Source organism: Bubalus bubalis, chromosome 16, assembly GCF_019923935.1.
Source record: "Bubalus bubalis isolate 160015118507 breed Murrah chromosome 16, NDDB_SH_1, whole genome shotgun sequence".
NCBI classification, from domain to species: Eukaryota; Metazoa; Chordata; class Mammalia; order Artiodactyla; family Bovidae; genus Bubalus; species Bubalus bubalis.
In genome coordinates, this window is record NC_059172.1 from 19,078,843 (window position 1) to 19,092,281 (window position 13,439).

The 13,439-nt window shown below is 43.2% G+C and overlaps 1 protein-coding gene across 9 annotated transcripts in view; it reads left to right on the forward strand.

The window, feature by feature from the left end:
* SLC1A2 (solute carrier family 1 member 2) overlaps window positions 1-13,439 on the forward strand; it is a 168,091-nt gene that overhangs the window by 117,180 nt on the left and 37,472 nt on the right. For 8 of the 9 annotated variants that reach the window (XM_025266221.3, XM_006062355.4, XM_044929258.2 and 5 more), the window contains exons 6-7: window positions 184-310; window positions 12,274-12,507. In XM_025266221.3, coding sequence (XP_025122006.1) covers window positions 184-310; window positions 12,274-12,507 — 361 coding nt within the window. The remainder of the gene's footprint in view (window positions 1-183; window positions 311-12,273; window positions 12,508-13,439) is intronic. The other variant, XM_044929261.2, reaches the window with a different exon arrangement.

Genomic DNA, 13,439 nt, shown 5'->3' on the forward strand with positions numbered 1-13,439 from the left:
ATAGTTATGCAGGGGAAAGGTATTTTCAGTGTGGGACGTAATACTTCTGTCTTTTAATGCTTAGCCGGTGGTGAGAATGTGGCTTCATACCTCTCAAGTTCGTAACACAGGGGATGGTTACAAACAAGAAGAAAACACGTATCTTATCATTTGTCCTTTTGTGTTCTGTGATTCCCCCAACAGGTCTGATAGGGTTTTTCATTGCTTTTGGCATTGCCATGGGGAAGATGGGTGAGCAGGCCAAGTTGATGGTGGAATTCTTCAACATTTTGAATGAAATTGTAATGAAGTTAGTGATCATGATCATGTGGTAAGTGGATCTGTTCTTACATCATTGTGGTGGGGTGTGAGGTGGTCGTGGGGTCTCCATAGGACCCTGAACCCTCCTAGCAGGAAAGAGTGAGCAGGCATGAATCAAGGAAAGATTTCTCTGGAAAGACTTTGAAAAGAAGGAATGGAACTCTCTTTTTTGGAACTTTCCATAGATAATGAGCAGGAAAACTATAAAGCCTGTGGGCCAGATCTTATCTGCCATTTGTTTTGTGTGGCCTGTGAGTTAAGAATGGGTTCTATGTTTTTATTTTGCTGAAAAAAAATCCAGAATATTAATAATCACAACACGTGGTTATGCAAAATTCATATTCAGTGCCCATAAATAGTTTTGTTGGGACCCATCCTACTATTTGCTCATGTATTGTCTAGGGTTGCTTTTTGTGCTAAAAGACAGAGTTGAGTAGTTGTGACCAAGACTGCGTAGGCTGCAAAGCCTATAAAGTTTACTGTTTGACCCCTTACATAAAAAGTTCACCCATCTCTGCCCTGGAGGAAAAGAACACACACATACACACAAAACCAAAAAACCAAAAACCAGACAAGCCAGAAATATCAGTCAGTAATAGTGAATCTGAGCAATATCAGGATACACTACACTAAGATAGGGCCAAGATCCCAAGGATGTGGCATGACCCAGGGTGTGTGGAAGAATCACTTCTCCAGTATTCTGGTGTCCAAAATGAAATGCCTCTTAGATCTGGGTTCTCATGACTCATACAGAAAATGAATAAATAAATAAATAAAAGAGGCAGTTCTCAGGCCATGCAAGAAAAAGTGCCATCACACTGGATTAAGTGCTCTTGGAAATCTGGTTCCACCCTCTAGTTTTACAGTAGAGAAAGCTGTGGTCCAGAGACGCTAAATCTTGATTCTTTAACATTGTCATGATCACCATGATCTTTATGGCTTTCCTTTTATCTGCCAAGAGTCATGAGAGTGCTTCATACCTCTCAAGTGTAATCCCCACAACACTGCAAAGATGGTATTATGGTTCCCAATTGACAGAAAAGGCAATTGAGGTTCATGGAGGTGAATTAACTTGCCTAAGATTATATAGCCAGGGAGAAGAGGAGCTGGTGTTTATACTGATATCAAAGTCTTTGGTGTGTACGTGGGGTGGGGGTTTTTTTGTTTGAATCATGTAAGTGGTATTGACTTCACTTCATCTCATGTGTGTTTATGGTCAGTGGTTCTGAAGTCTAGGGTAGCCCAGGACAGCATAAGCTTCTTCTCCTTCACAAGGGATCTGTGTCACCTCCAGTTACTGGAAATTTCTTGTGTTCAGTATCTACCAGATAGAACGATTTTTACATGTATTCATTTCAGATCCCTACAATGGTCCTGTATGCCTACCTGGGAATACAGTAAAACCACTCTTAGACCAAACAACACGTGTGTTCTGTTTGCCACGGGAATTCTGGGTTACAGAGTCCTTCACTCTGCCTGTTCCAGCCCCCTGCACCTGCCTCCCCAATCCTCCTCCACTTTCCTTCCCCTGAAATTCCACCTGTTTCATCTCTTCTTCCTTTTCTTGGCCCTTACTTCCCACCTTACAAGGGCAAAATCTGTTCTCAACTTGTATTTTATCACCAAGCACAGTGATGTGCCTGTAGTAAATTCCTACTAAAACTTCAGGAACAAGTGGGCGAGCTGAAAGCCCCAGGGTCTCAGATCAAGAAGATGTTCCTCATGATTTCATGAACCATAGTTAATAGTTCCGGTCTGTTCTGATCATTACTTTATTGACTTTGGAAACACGGAAAAGATTCTCATACAATAGTGTGTTCTTTTCAATTATTGTATTGATTCTTCAACTTCCCAGGCAAGGCTAGATTTCTAAATACTTCTTTTGTGTGAAGATTTAAAGTCACACACAATGTCATGCTGTAAAAATATTTTAAAATATCTTTTAAGGACTTCTCTGGTGGTCCAGTGGTTAAGGCACCGTGCTTCCAATGCAGAGGGCGTAGGTTCGATCCCTGGTTGGGGAACTAAGATCCCACATACGCATAGCCAAAAAAAATAGTCTTTTGTCTTTTGAATCCATTCTGAGCTTGCTGAAAGTTTAATAAATGGTAATATGCAAAACTTCCTCCAGCCCAGCATTTCTCATGATGTACTCTGCATATAAGTTAAATAAGCAGGGTAACAATATACAGCCTTGATGTACTCCTTTTCCTATTTGGAACCAGTCTGTTCCATATCCAGTTCTAACTGTTGCTTCCTGACCTGCATACAGGTTTCTCAAGAGGCAGGTCAGATGGTCTGGTATTCCCATCTCCTTCAGAGTTTTCCAGTTTATTGTGATCCACATTGTCAAAGGCTTTGGGTCTGTCTAGTCAAAGCTATGGTTTTTTCCAGTAGTCATGTACGGGTGTGAGAGTTGGACTATAAAGAAAGCTGAGGGCTGAAGAATTGATGCTTTTGAACTGTGGTGTTGGAGAAGACTCTTGAGAGTCCCTTGGACTGCAAGGAGATCCAACCAGTCCATCCTAAAGGAGATCAGTCCTGGGTGTTCACTGGAAGGACTGATGTTGAAGCTGAAAGTCCAATATTTTGGCCACCTGATGCGAAGAGCTGACTCATTAGAAAAGACCCTGATGTTGGGAAAGATAGAAGGCAGGAGGAGAAGGGGACGACAGAGGATGAGATGGTTAGATGGCATCACCGACTCAATGGACATGGGTTTGGGTAGACTCCAGCAGTTGGTGATGGACAGGGAGGCCTGGCGTGCTGTGATTCATGGGGTCGCAAAGAGTCGCACGTGACCGAACGACTGAACTGAATTGAACATGCAAAGCAGAACAGACCTCTTAGTTTTAAACATTAAAGATCTGCCTTTACTTCCTAGAATTCCTAGCAAAGTGAGCACCCTCAAGTATGCAGCTCAGTTTTCTTTACTATGATGCCAATGATGTGGGTCGTGTATGAAAATTCTTTCCTTCATCCATGCCAGTGTCATTTCCACTGAGCCCTTGAAGCAGGAGGAATCTTCTAGGAAATCAAATGAGTCATGGGATAAAGTGTAGCCTCCCTTCTCCCCAGGGATGGAGTGGGTGTGGATCAAAATGTTTCCTCTTCACTGAAACCAAAACTCCTAAAGATTTACCATCATATCCCTGGAGATGAGCAATTGTGAGTCAGGAGCAAGGCCTATGGAATGGTTTCTGACAGCTGCTTGGTTACCACATCCAGCCCAGCAGTCTGGAGGGTGTAATATGATGTGAGATGTCAATCCTACACATTTATTTCATTCTTCAGCTGCCTTGCCAGCAGTTGATAATGATGTGTATGAGAAGGTTCTGGATAAAACAACCAACCAAGTCTTAACTGACACCCTCAAGGCTTAAATCATCAGAGTTCTTCTGTAGTCTTCTTTATGCAATAGTAAGAACAGTAATAATAGTTAAATAACAAACTAGTGCTGCCATATGACCCTACAATACCCCTCCTGGCCATATACCCCCCAAAAATATGATCCGATAGGATACATGCACCCCAATGTTCATTGCAGCACTGTTTACAGTAGCCAAGACATGGAAGCAACCTAAATGTCCATTAACAGGTGAATGAGCAAAGAAGATATGGTATATAGGTACAATGGAATATTAGCTAGTAAGGAGAATGAAATAATGCCATATATAGTAATATGGTTCGGAGAAGGCAATGGCACCCCACTCCAGTATTCCTGCCTGGAAAATCCCATGGACAGAGGAGCCTGGTGGGCTGCAATCCATGGGGTCGCTGAGGGTTGGACACGACTGAGCTACTTCACTTTCACTTTTCACTTTCATGCATTGGAGAAGGAAATGGCAACCCACTCCAGTGTTCTTGCCTGGAGAATCCCAGGGATGGGGGAGCCTGGTGGGCTGCTGTGTATGGGGTCACACAGAGTTGGACACGACTGAAGTGACTTAGCAGTAGCAGCAGTAATATGGTTGGATCTAGGGATTGTCATGCTGAGTGAAGTAAGTCAGACAGAAAAGGAGAAATATCATATGACATCCCTTATATGTGGGATCTAAAAAGAAATGATACAATTGAACTTGTTTAGATAGCATATTGAAAAGCAGAGACATTACTTTGCCAACAAAGGTCCATCTAGTCAAGGTTATGGTTTTTCCTGCGGTCATGTATGGATGTGAGAGTTGGACTGCGAAGAAAGCTGAGCACCGAAGAATTGGTGCTTTTGAACTGTGGTTTTGGAGAAGACTCTTGAGAGGCCCTTGGACTGCAAGGAGATCCAACCAGTCCATTCTGAAGGAGATCAGCCCTGGGATTTCTTTGGAAGGAATGATGTTGAAGCTGAAATTCCAGTACTTTGACCTCCTCATGCGAAGAGCTGACTCATTGGAAAAGACTCTGATGCTGGAAGGGATTGGGGGCAGGAGGAGAAGGGGACGACAGAGGATGAGATGGCTGGATGGCATCACTGACTCGATGGACGTGAGTCTCAGTGAACTCCGGGAGTTGGTGATGGACAGGGAGGCCTGGCATGCTGTGATTCATGGGGTCACAAAGAGTTGGACACGACTGAGCGACTGAACTGAACTGAACTGAACAAAACAGAAACAGACTCACAGCCTTAGAGAATGAACTTATGGTTCCCAGGGGGAAGAATTGGGGCAAGAGATGGTTAGAGACTTTGGGATAGACACATACACATTGTTGTATTTAAATGAATGACCAACAAGGTCCTAGTGGATACACAGGGAACTCTTCTCAATGTTATGTGGCAGCCTGGATGAGAGAGGAGTTTGCAGGAGAATGGATATATGTATATGTATGGTTGAGTCCCTTTGGTGTCTATCTGAAGCTTTCACAACATTACTAATTGGCTATGCTCTGATGTAAAATAAAAAGTTGTTTAAAAATTTTAGAAAAGAGTAGTAATAATAACACAAAGCATAACTGAGGAGATTGCTATTAATCTAACAATGCTAGTGTGTGATATGTTAGCCACTCAGTTGTGTCCAACTCCTTGCAACCCCATGGACTATAGCCCGCCAGGCTCCTCTGTCCATGGGATTTCTCGGGCAAGAATAATGGAGTGGGTTGCCATTTCCTTCTCCAGGGGATCTTCCAACCCAGGGATGGAACCCATGTCTTCTGCATTGCAAGCAGATTCTTTACTGTCTGAGCCACTAGGATATTAAATTAATAACAGAATTATTAAATTCTTGCTATATATTCAGCACTTTTTCAATTACTCTCCTGTATCTATTATTGAGAAGGTAATAATTATTATAATTATTATTTTAGGTCATAACTAAGGTTTTTCAAATTCCTGCTACATGCCTAATACTGTTCCAGTATTTTACATGCATTGACTCTTTTATTTGTCACAGTAAGACCTAGTGAAAGTGCTGCACTCAATATGCCAACAAATCTGGAAAACTCAGCAATGGCCACAGGACTGGGAAAGGTCAGTTTTCATTCCAATCCCAAAGAAAGGCAATGCCAAAGGATGCTCAAACTACTGCACAGTTGTACTCATCTAGCAAAGTAATGCTCAAAATTCTCCAAGCCAGGCTTTAACAGTATGTGAACTATGAACTTCCAGATGTACAAGCTGGATTTAGAAAAGGCAGAGGAACCAGAGATCAAATTGCCAACATCTGCTGGATCATCAAAAAAGTGAGAAAGTTCAAGAAAAACATCTACTTCTGCTTTATTGACTACACCAAATATTTTGACTGTGTGGATCACAATAAACTGTGGAAAATTCTTAAAGAGATGGGAATACCAGACCACCTGACCTGCCTGCTGAGAAATCCGTATGCTGGTCAAGAAGCAGCAGTTAGAACTGGACATGGAACAACAGACTGGTTCCAAATAGGAAAAGGAGTACGTCAAGGCTGTATATTGTTACCCTGCTTATTTAACTTATATGCAGAGTATATCATGAGAAATGCTGGGCTGGTTGAAGCACAAGCTGGAATCAAGATTGCTGGGAGAAACATCAATAACCTCAGATACACAGATGACACCCCCTTATGTCAGAAAGCGAAGAAGAACTGAAGAGCCTGTTGATGAAAGTGAAAGAGGAAAGGGAAAAAGTTGGCTTAAAACTCAACATTCAGAAAACTAAGATCATGGCATCTGGTTCCATCACTTCATGGCAAATAGATGGGGAAACAATGGAAACAGTGAGAGACTTTATTTTGGGGGGCTCCAAAATCACTGCAGATGGTGAATGCAGCCATGAAATTAAAAGATGCTTGCTCTTTTGAAGAAAAGTTATGACCATCCTAGACAGCATATTAAAAAGCAGAGACGTTACTTTACCAACAAAGGTCTGTCTAGTCAAAGCTATGGTTTTTCCAGTGGTCATGTATGGATGTGACAGTTGGACTATAAAGAAAGCTGAGCACCAAAGAATTAATGCTTTTGAATTGTGGTGTTGGAGAAGACTCTTGAGAGTCCCTTGGACTGCAAGGAGATCCAACCTGAATATTCATTGGAAGGACTGATGCTGAAGCTGAAACTCCAATACTTAGGCCACCTGATGTGAAGAACTGACTCACTGGAAAAGACCCTGATGCTGGGAAAGATTGAAGGCAGGAGGAGAAGGTGACAACAGAGGATGAGATGATTGGATGGCATCATGGACACGATGAACATGAGTTTGAGTAGGCTCTCGGAGTTGGTGATGGACAGGGAGGCCTGGTGTGCTGTGATTCATGGGGTTACAAAGAGTCGGACCCAACTGAGTGACTGAACTGAACTGAAGACCTACCAAAAATAGGTACTTTGGTGAACCTCATTTTCCCAATGAGAAAACCATGCACATTGGTTAGCTTGCCCAGTGTTGCACAGCCTTAGTAATGGGAATTATAGAAAAGTGTTATTAAACTCAACTTCTATCTGAACCTGGGATCCTCCTCTTGTGAGCTGAGTGACGTTAGGTAAGTTAGATACACTCTACACTCCTCATCTTGACCTGTGAGATAGATTGATCATAGAATCCACATCATAGGGTTGCTGTGAGAATTGAGTGAAATTGTGACAAATAGTTGTGGAGCAGTTCATATGAGCATTTTATATGAACTAGTATTGTCATTAGGGCTTCCCTGGGGGCTCAGGGGGCTTCTCTTGTGGCTCAGCTGGTACAGAATCTGCCTGCAAGGCGGGAGACCTGGGTTCGATCCCTGAGTTGGGAAGATGCCCTGTAGAAGAGAAAGGCTACCCATTCTAGTGTTCTGGCCTGGAGAATTCCATGGACTGTATAGTTTCAGTTCAATTCACTGTATAGTTCACTGTATAGTCTGCTGCTGTTGCTGCTGCTGCTGCTAAGTTGCTTCAGTCATGTCTGACTCTGTGCGACCCCATAGATGGCAGCCCACCAGGCTCCTCCGTCCCTGGGATTCTCCAGGCAAGAACACTGGAGTGGGTTGCCATTTCCTTCTCCAATGTGTGAAAGTGAAAAGTGAAAGTGAAGTCGCTCAGTTGTGTCCGACCCTCAGCGACCCCATGTACTGCAGCCTTCCAGGCTCCTCCGTCCATGGGATTTTCCAGGCAAGAGTACTGGAGTGGGGCGCCATTGCCTTATAGGGTCACAAAGAGTTGGGCATGACTGAGCGACTTTCTCTTAACTGGTGGCCCAGCAGTAAGAATCTATCTGCACGAGGCACAGGAGATGTGAGTCCAATTCCTGGATCAGAAAGACCCTCTGGAGGAGGGCATGGCAACCCACTCCAGTAATCTTGCCTGGAGAATCCCAGGGACAGAGGAGCCTGGTGGGCTACAGTCCATGGGGTCACAAACAGTTGGACATGACTAAAGTGACTTAGCACGCTTGCAGGCACAATATTGTTGTTACCATTATTATCAATTCAATCCATAACCTTTGTTTCTCTGTGCTCATGAATTCCTTAAAAAGCCTGCAAAGCCCTCTGAATCACCTAAAAGAAAGAAAGAAAAACTCTTAATTTCGGTGTGATTTTCATATCCTCATTTTTTGCAGAATGCTTTAAAACACTTTTTTTCAAAATCTGTAAAACATATAGAAAGTAAAACTTTTCATAATCTCACCACCATAGAAACATACAGTAAGAAGTAAAATCTCTCCTCACTGTTTCAACTCTCCTTCTCAGTTAACCCACTAACACCACCATCCATCCACCCCCGATCCACCCACCCACTCATCCATCCATTCATTCTTTCACTTCCAAAAAACTTTTAAGCATGTCTTCTCTGCCAACAACAATGTGATATAATGGAGCCTGGAGGCTCCATGAACTGACTTTCACTCTGTCTTGATAAAAAGTTCTAACCCCCATGTGGTAACTCTCAGCAAAAGTGACTTTTTGGATAGCCAGAACCTCTCCCGAAGTAAACTGGGAAAATGGAGATTTGTGTTTCTTCCTTACCCTGAATTCAGACAGCACCTTGGGTAATTTTTGCAATGTTTATCTTTATTGACAAGCTCTTCCACCTCTTGAGTTCTCTTGAAATCCACCCCAAACTGGTAGACCAATGTTGTTATTGGCAACATGTGGGACAGAACCACAGTGACTTCAGGGCAGGACTGAGAAAGTCCCTCCACTTACCTCTATCCACTCCAAGCATCTGGCCCACCATCTGTCCGGTCTTTGAAAGTCCCCAGTTAATCATTTTAGTGGGTTAAAACTGGAAGCCTAGAATAAGTTGCAGCTAAATAAAGGAAATGGTTTCCAAAGACTAACCAAGGAACATCTGTATTTCAGCCATTGCAGATCAGGTTTTATTGCTGAAAAGAGTGATTTCTAGATACATCAGAATGACCTGGGGAACTTGTTTGAGGTATAAATGACCCAAGGCTGCTGCTGCTGCTGCTGCTGCTAAGTCGTTTCAGTCGTGTCCGACTCTGTGCGACCCCATAGACGGCAGCCCACCAGGCTCCCCCGTCCCTGGGATTCTCCAGGCAAGACCACTGGAGTGGGTTGCCATTTCCTTCTCCAATGCATGAAAGTGAAAAGTGAAAGTGGCTAGCTCTGGGAAATTCTAACTCAGTCGCTATGTGATGGGTCCAGGGAATCCATGTTGTTTCAGGCAGGCCAGGTGATGTGGAGGCAGGAGTCTGCGGTTACACAGACTGAGATCGGGGTACATTAGTGCTGTGGATGAGCCTGTTTGTGGAGTAGAGAGCAGACCTTGGTGAGAACCTTAAGATAACAAGAACTGAGGTGCGAAGTGGGCGGAAGAAGGAAAGAGTGATGCAACAGTAAGAAAAAGATGCCACAGGCCAGTCCTGGATGAATCAATGGCTTTGAAAATGCTGCCTAGAGCTGAGGATACAGCCAGTTTCAGGGCAGCATGGGAGCCATTCCCTCTCCCAACTCTGTAGTCATATCCTTCTGATTTAGAAACTGCTGGGTATCACTTGACTTTAGAAACCTCACAAGAGTTCTCAGCCTCTTCATGCACTTTGGTTTATGGCTTTGGTTGTTTGCTTCATCACTTTAAGTGGTGATCTTGAGCACTTGCTCATAAAATCACCTGTAGTTGGGTGGCAGTAGCCACTGGAGTGGGTAGCTGACTCCTTCTCCAGGGGATCTTCCCAACCCAGGGATCGAACCCAGTTCTTCCACATTGCAGGCTGATTCTTTATGAGCTGAGCCACCAAGGAAGCCTTAGAAAGTCTCTTTTAACTTGGACTTGACTCATTCAGCATGGTGACTAGGGGACATGGAGTAGATGTGTGGAAGCAGAACATGCAAGGGACCCCTGCGTCAGGGGGGTTCCCCATGGCTCAATGGGTAAAGAATCTGCTTGCAATGCAGGAGACACAGGAGCTGTGGGTTCAGTCGCTGGGCTGGGAAGATCCCCTGAAGGAGGAAATAGGAACCCACTCCAGTATTCTCACCTGAAAAATCCCATGGACAGAGAAGCCTGGCAGGCTACACTTCACAGGGTCGAAAAGAGTTGGACATGATTGAGCGGCTAAGCATGCACACCTGTGTCAGCAATCGGAGAACTAATGGTGCTGACAGGGACTGGTGGGGGGCAGGACTTCTGATAGTGTATACACATATGCAAGTTCAAAAATGTAATCACGGACTTCCCTGGTGGACCAGTAATTAGGATTTGGCCTTCCAATGCCAGAGGTGCAGGTTTGATTCCCTTCCCTGGTGCTCAGATGGTAAAACGTCTGCCTACAACGCGGGAGACCCAGGTTCAATCCCTGGGTCAGGAAGATCTCCTGGAGAAGGGAAAGGCTACCCACTCCAGTATTCTTGCCTGGAAAATCCCATGGACGGAAGAGCCTGGTAGACTACAGTCCATGGGGTTGCAAAGAGTCAGACACGACTGAGAGACTTCACCTTCCTTCCTTCCTTCCTTGGGGAGCTGAGATCCCACATGCCTTGTGGCCAAAAAGCCAAGGCATAAAACAGAAGCAGTATCGTGACACATTCAGTAAAGACTTAAAAAATCCACATTAAAAAAAAAAAACAAACCTAATTCTCACAGCAATCCCATGAGGTTGTAGTTAGCCTCTCTAAGCCTTGACTTGCACATCTGTAAAATGGAAATAAGTCATCAATGAAGGTCATAGAGCTGGTAAATGGCTGAACAAGCTCCACATCTCGTGTAATTGTGCATATGACTCTCATCTACTCCTCATGGCTTTGCTTTACTCCAGGAAGTGCTTGCTTGCTCCAAACACAACTGATAGAAAAAAACCCACCAAATCTGCTCGCTGTCCTTCTCTTTTTTCTGACTCCCCTCCCCCAGCTGGGAGCCTGACTTCATTTGCCCCACAGTCTTTCTTTCAAATATATTCATAATTCTTAATAAGGTAGCAGTGTTCCCACAGACATGTTCATTTCAGTCAAAAGTGTCACAGGCTGAACAATTTCGCGCTCCAACACCAGCAGGTTAAGCAGTGAAAAAGGAGTGTTGCCAAACATGTGAAAAGTATACCCAAGATGAGAGAAAAAACATGATTGGCTGAATGAAGAATGAGGACGATAGTAGATTGTTTCCAAGCATACTATAAAATAATAATAATATAGACATAGAAAATAAGTTTATCTTAGGATAGATTGATAGGTGGCAAATTGTTTGCTTCTGTACAAAAAGCTACAACTGCTCCTTCAAGGAAGTGGTTTGGTGGGTAGAGGTGAAAACCCCCAGTGGTAGAGTTTCACAGATCTGAGATTATTCTCCTCCTCCTCTTTCCTGGTTTCATGATCTTGGGCCAGTTATGTAAGTTTTCCAAACCTCAATTTCCTCATTTGCCAAACAGCCATAATGAGATCTTGGTTTTAGGGTTGTGGTAAGAACTAAATGTGTGGATCTCTCCCCATAATGCTTGAAATACGATGAGTGGCAGCCAGCATTCTTGTTGGAGTAAGTATGGAAAGAAACAGTTTCAAACTTGGAAGTGATAAAATCACATTTCTCTAAACATGTTCTTTGGCTCATATGATTTTCTTGTTTGGGCAGCTCTCTCTCTCTTTCTCTAGATTCCTTCCAAGCCAAAAACAAAGCACAATTTACAAACACCAGTGTTCATAAATTGATGAAACTCGGATGAGTTTTCTTGGGAGCTCTAGATTTATTCTCAGTTTTCAAGAAAGGAGATATGGAATAGAGAAGTCAAACAAGATTATTAAAGATGTAACCTGGGTGTCTCTTAACTTTAAGCGTGGTGCTTACTTAAGAGGTGGTAAAACTTGTCTCCTCTAGCCCTAAAAAATCACCTGAGCAACAAAGTTTATCTTGGGATTTTTCATCAGAGCAGGAGCCACTGGGTCCATAGGAAAGATTTCAGATAATGTGGCTAGTCAGAAGCAAAATATAGTATGTATTGAATCTCCTGGTCCTCTTTTGTAAACACTCTTTGTACAGAAATGTGGAGGGTTTTCCTCAGGGTATGGTACCTAGGAGGGCCCAGGTTTTAAATTCTAAATCCCATCACCAGCTCTTTCATGCTTTTTCTTTTCTATTTTTCAGGTATTCTCCCCTGGGTATTGCCTGCCTAATCTGTGGGAAGATCATTGCAATCAAGGACTTAGAAGTGGTTGCTAGGCAACTGGGGATGTACATGATCACGGTGATTGTCGGCCTCATCATCCATGGGGGGATCTTTCTCCCCTTGATTTACTTTCTAGTGACCAGGAAAAACCCTTTCTCCTTTTTTGCTGGCATTTTCCAAGCTTGGATCACTGCCCTGGGTACCGCTTCCAGGTAGAGAACACAAGAAATCACTGTTTCTCTCTGCTTGCTCCTTTAACTTGCCACTCCTTTTTCAAAATCTTCCCATCACAATATTCAATGAGAACACTTTTCACATATTATTAAAATATTTTTGAAAAAGTAGAACACTGCAGATTATTGGATCCTTTTAGGAACTTTTGATTTTTCTGCTGAACTTTTTGCTGGTATGCTGCTGTCCTGGAACTATGATCTCATATAACATTTCCCAGGTGAATGCATACTGTTCATCTTTAGGCATAATTTGCCACATATAGCATTAAGGAAAAGTGTTAGTAGCTCAGTCATGTCCGATTCTTTGTGACTTCATGGACTGTAGCCTGCCAGTCTCCTCTACCCATGGTATTCTCCAGGCAAGAATACTGGAGTGGGTAGCCATTCCCTTCTTTAAGAGATCTTCCCAACAGAGGGATTGAACCAGGGTCTCCCGCATTGCACGCAGATTCTTTATAATCTGAGCCACCAGGGAAGCACATATCGCATTAGTTCAGCTTTAAATGTTTTCCAAAAGAGTGTAACAGGATGCTATTTTATTTAAGAAATTCTCTCACCTGTGATTTGAAAAATGCTATTACAGCGTATCACTCTATTGAGTAATTTTTCAAGAATAAGAGAAAAAGGTTTTGCAGGGTGAATGGTAGATTAGGTGAGATTTTTCAAACAAACCGGAAATCAGACAAGTCTTTGAACCTGTAATGGACTATTCAGTCCCATTGATTTTGAGGGAAGTCCAGTTGGTATTGATTTGACTTGACATTGACTAAGAGTTGGTTCCTTCTTTGTTACCTAGTTCCAGTGCCTCAGAAGGCAGCGAGGGCTCCAGAGATATGCAGACAAAAAAAGCAAAAACTCTTCTTTCTTGGATACCACTTTGGGCTGAATTGAACAAAAACAAACCAATAAAT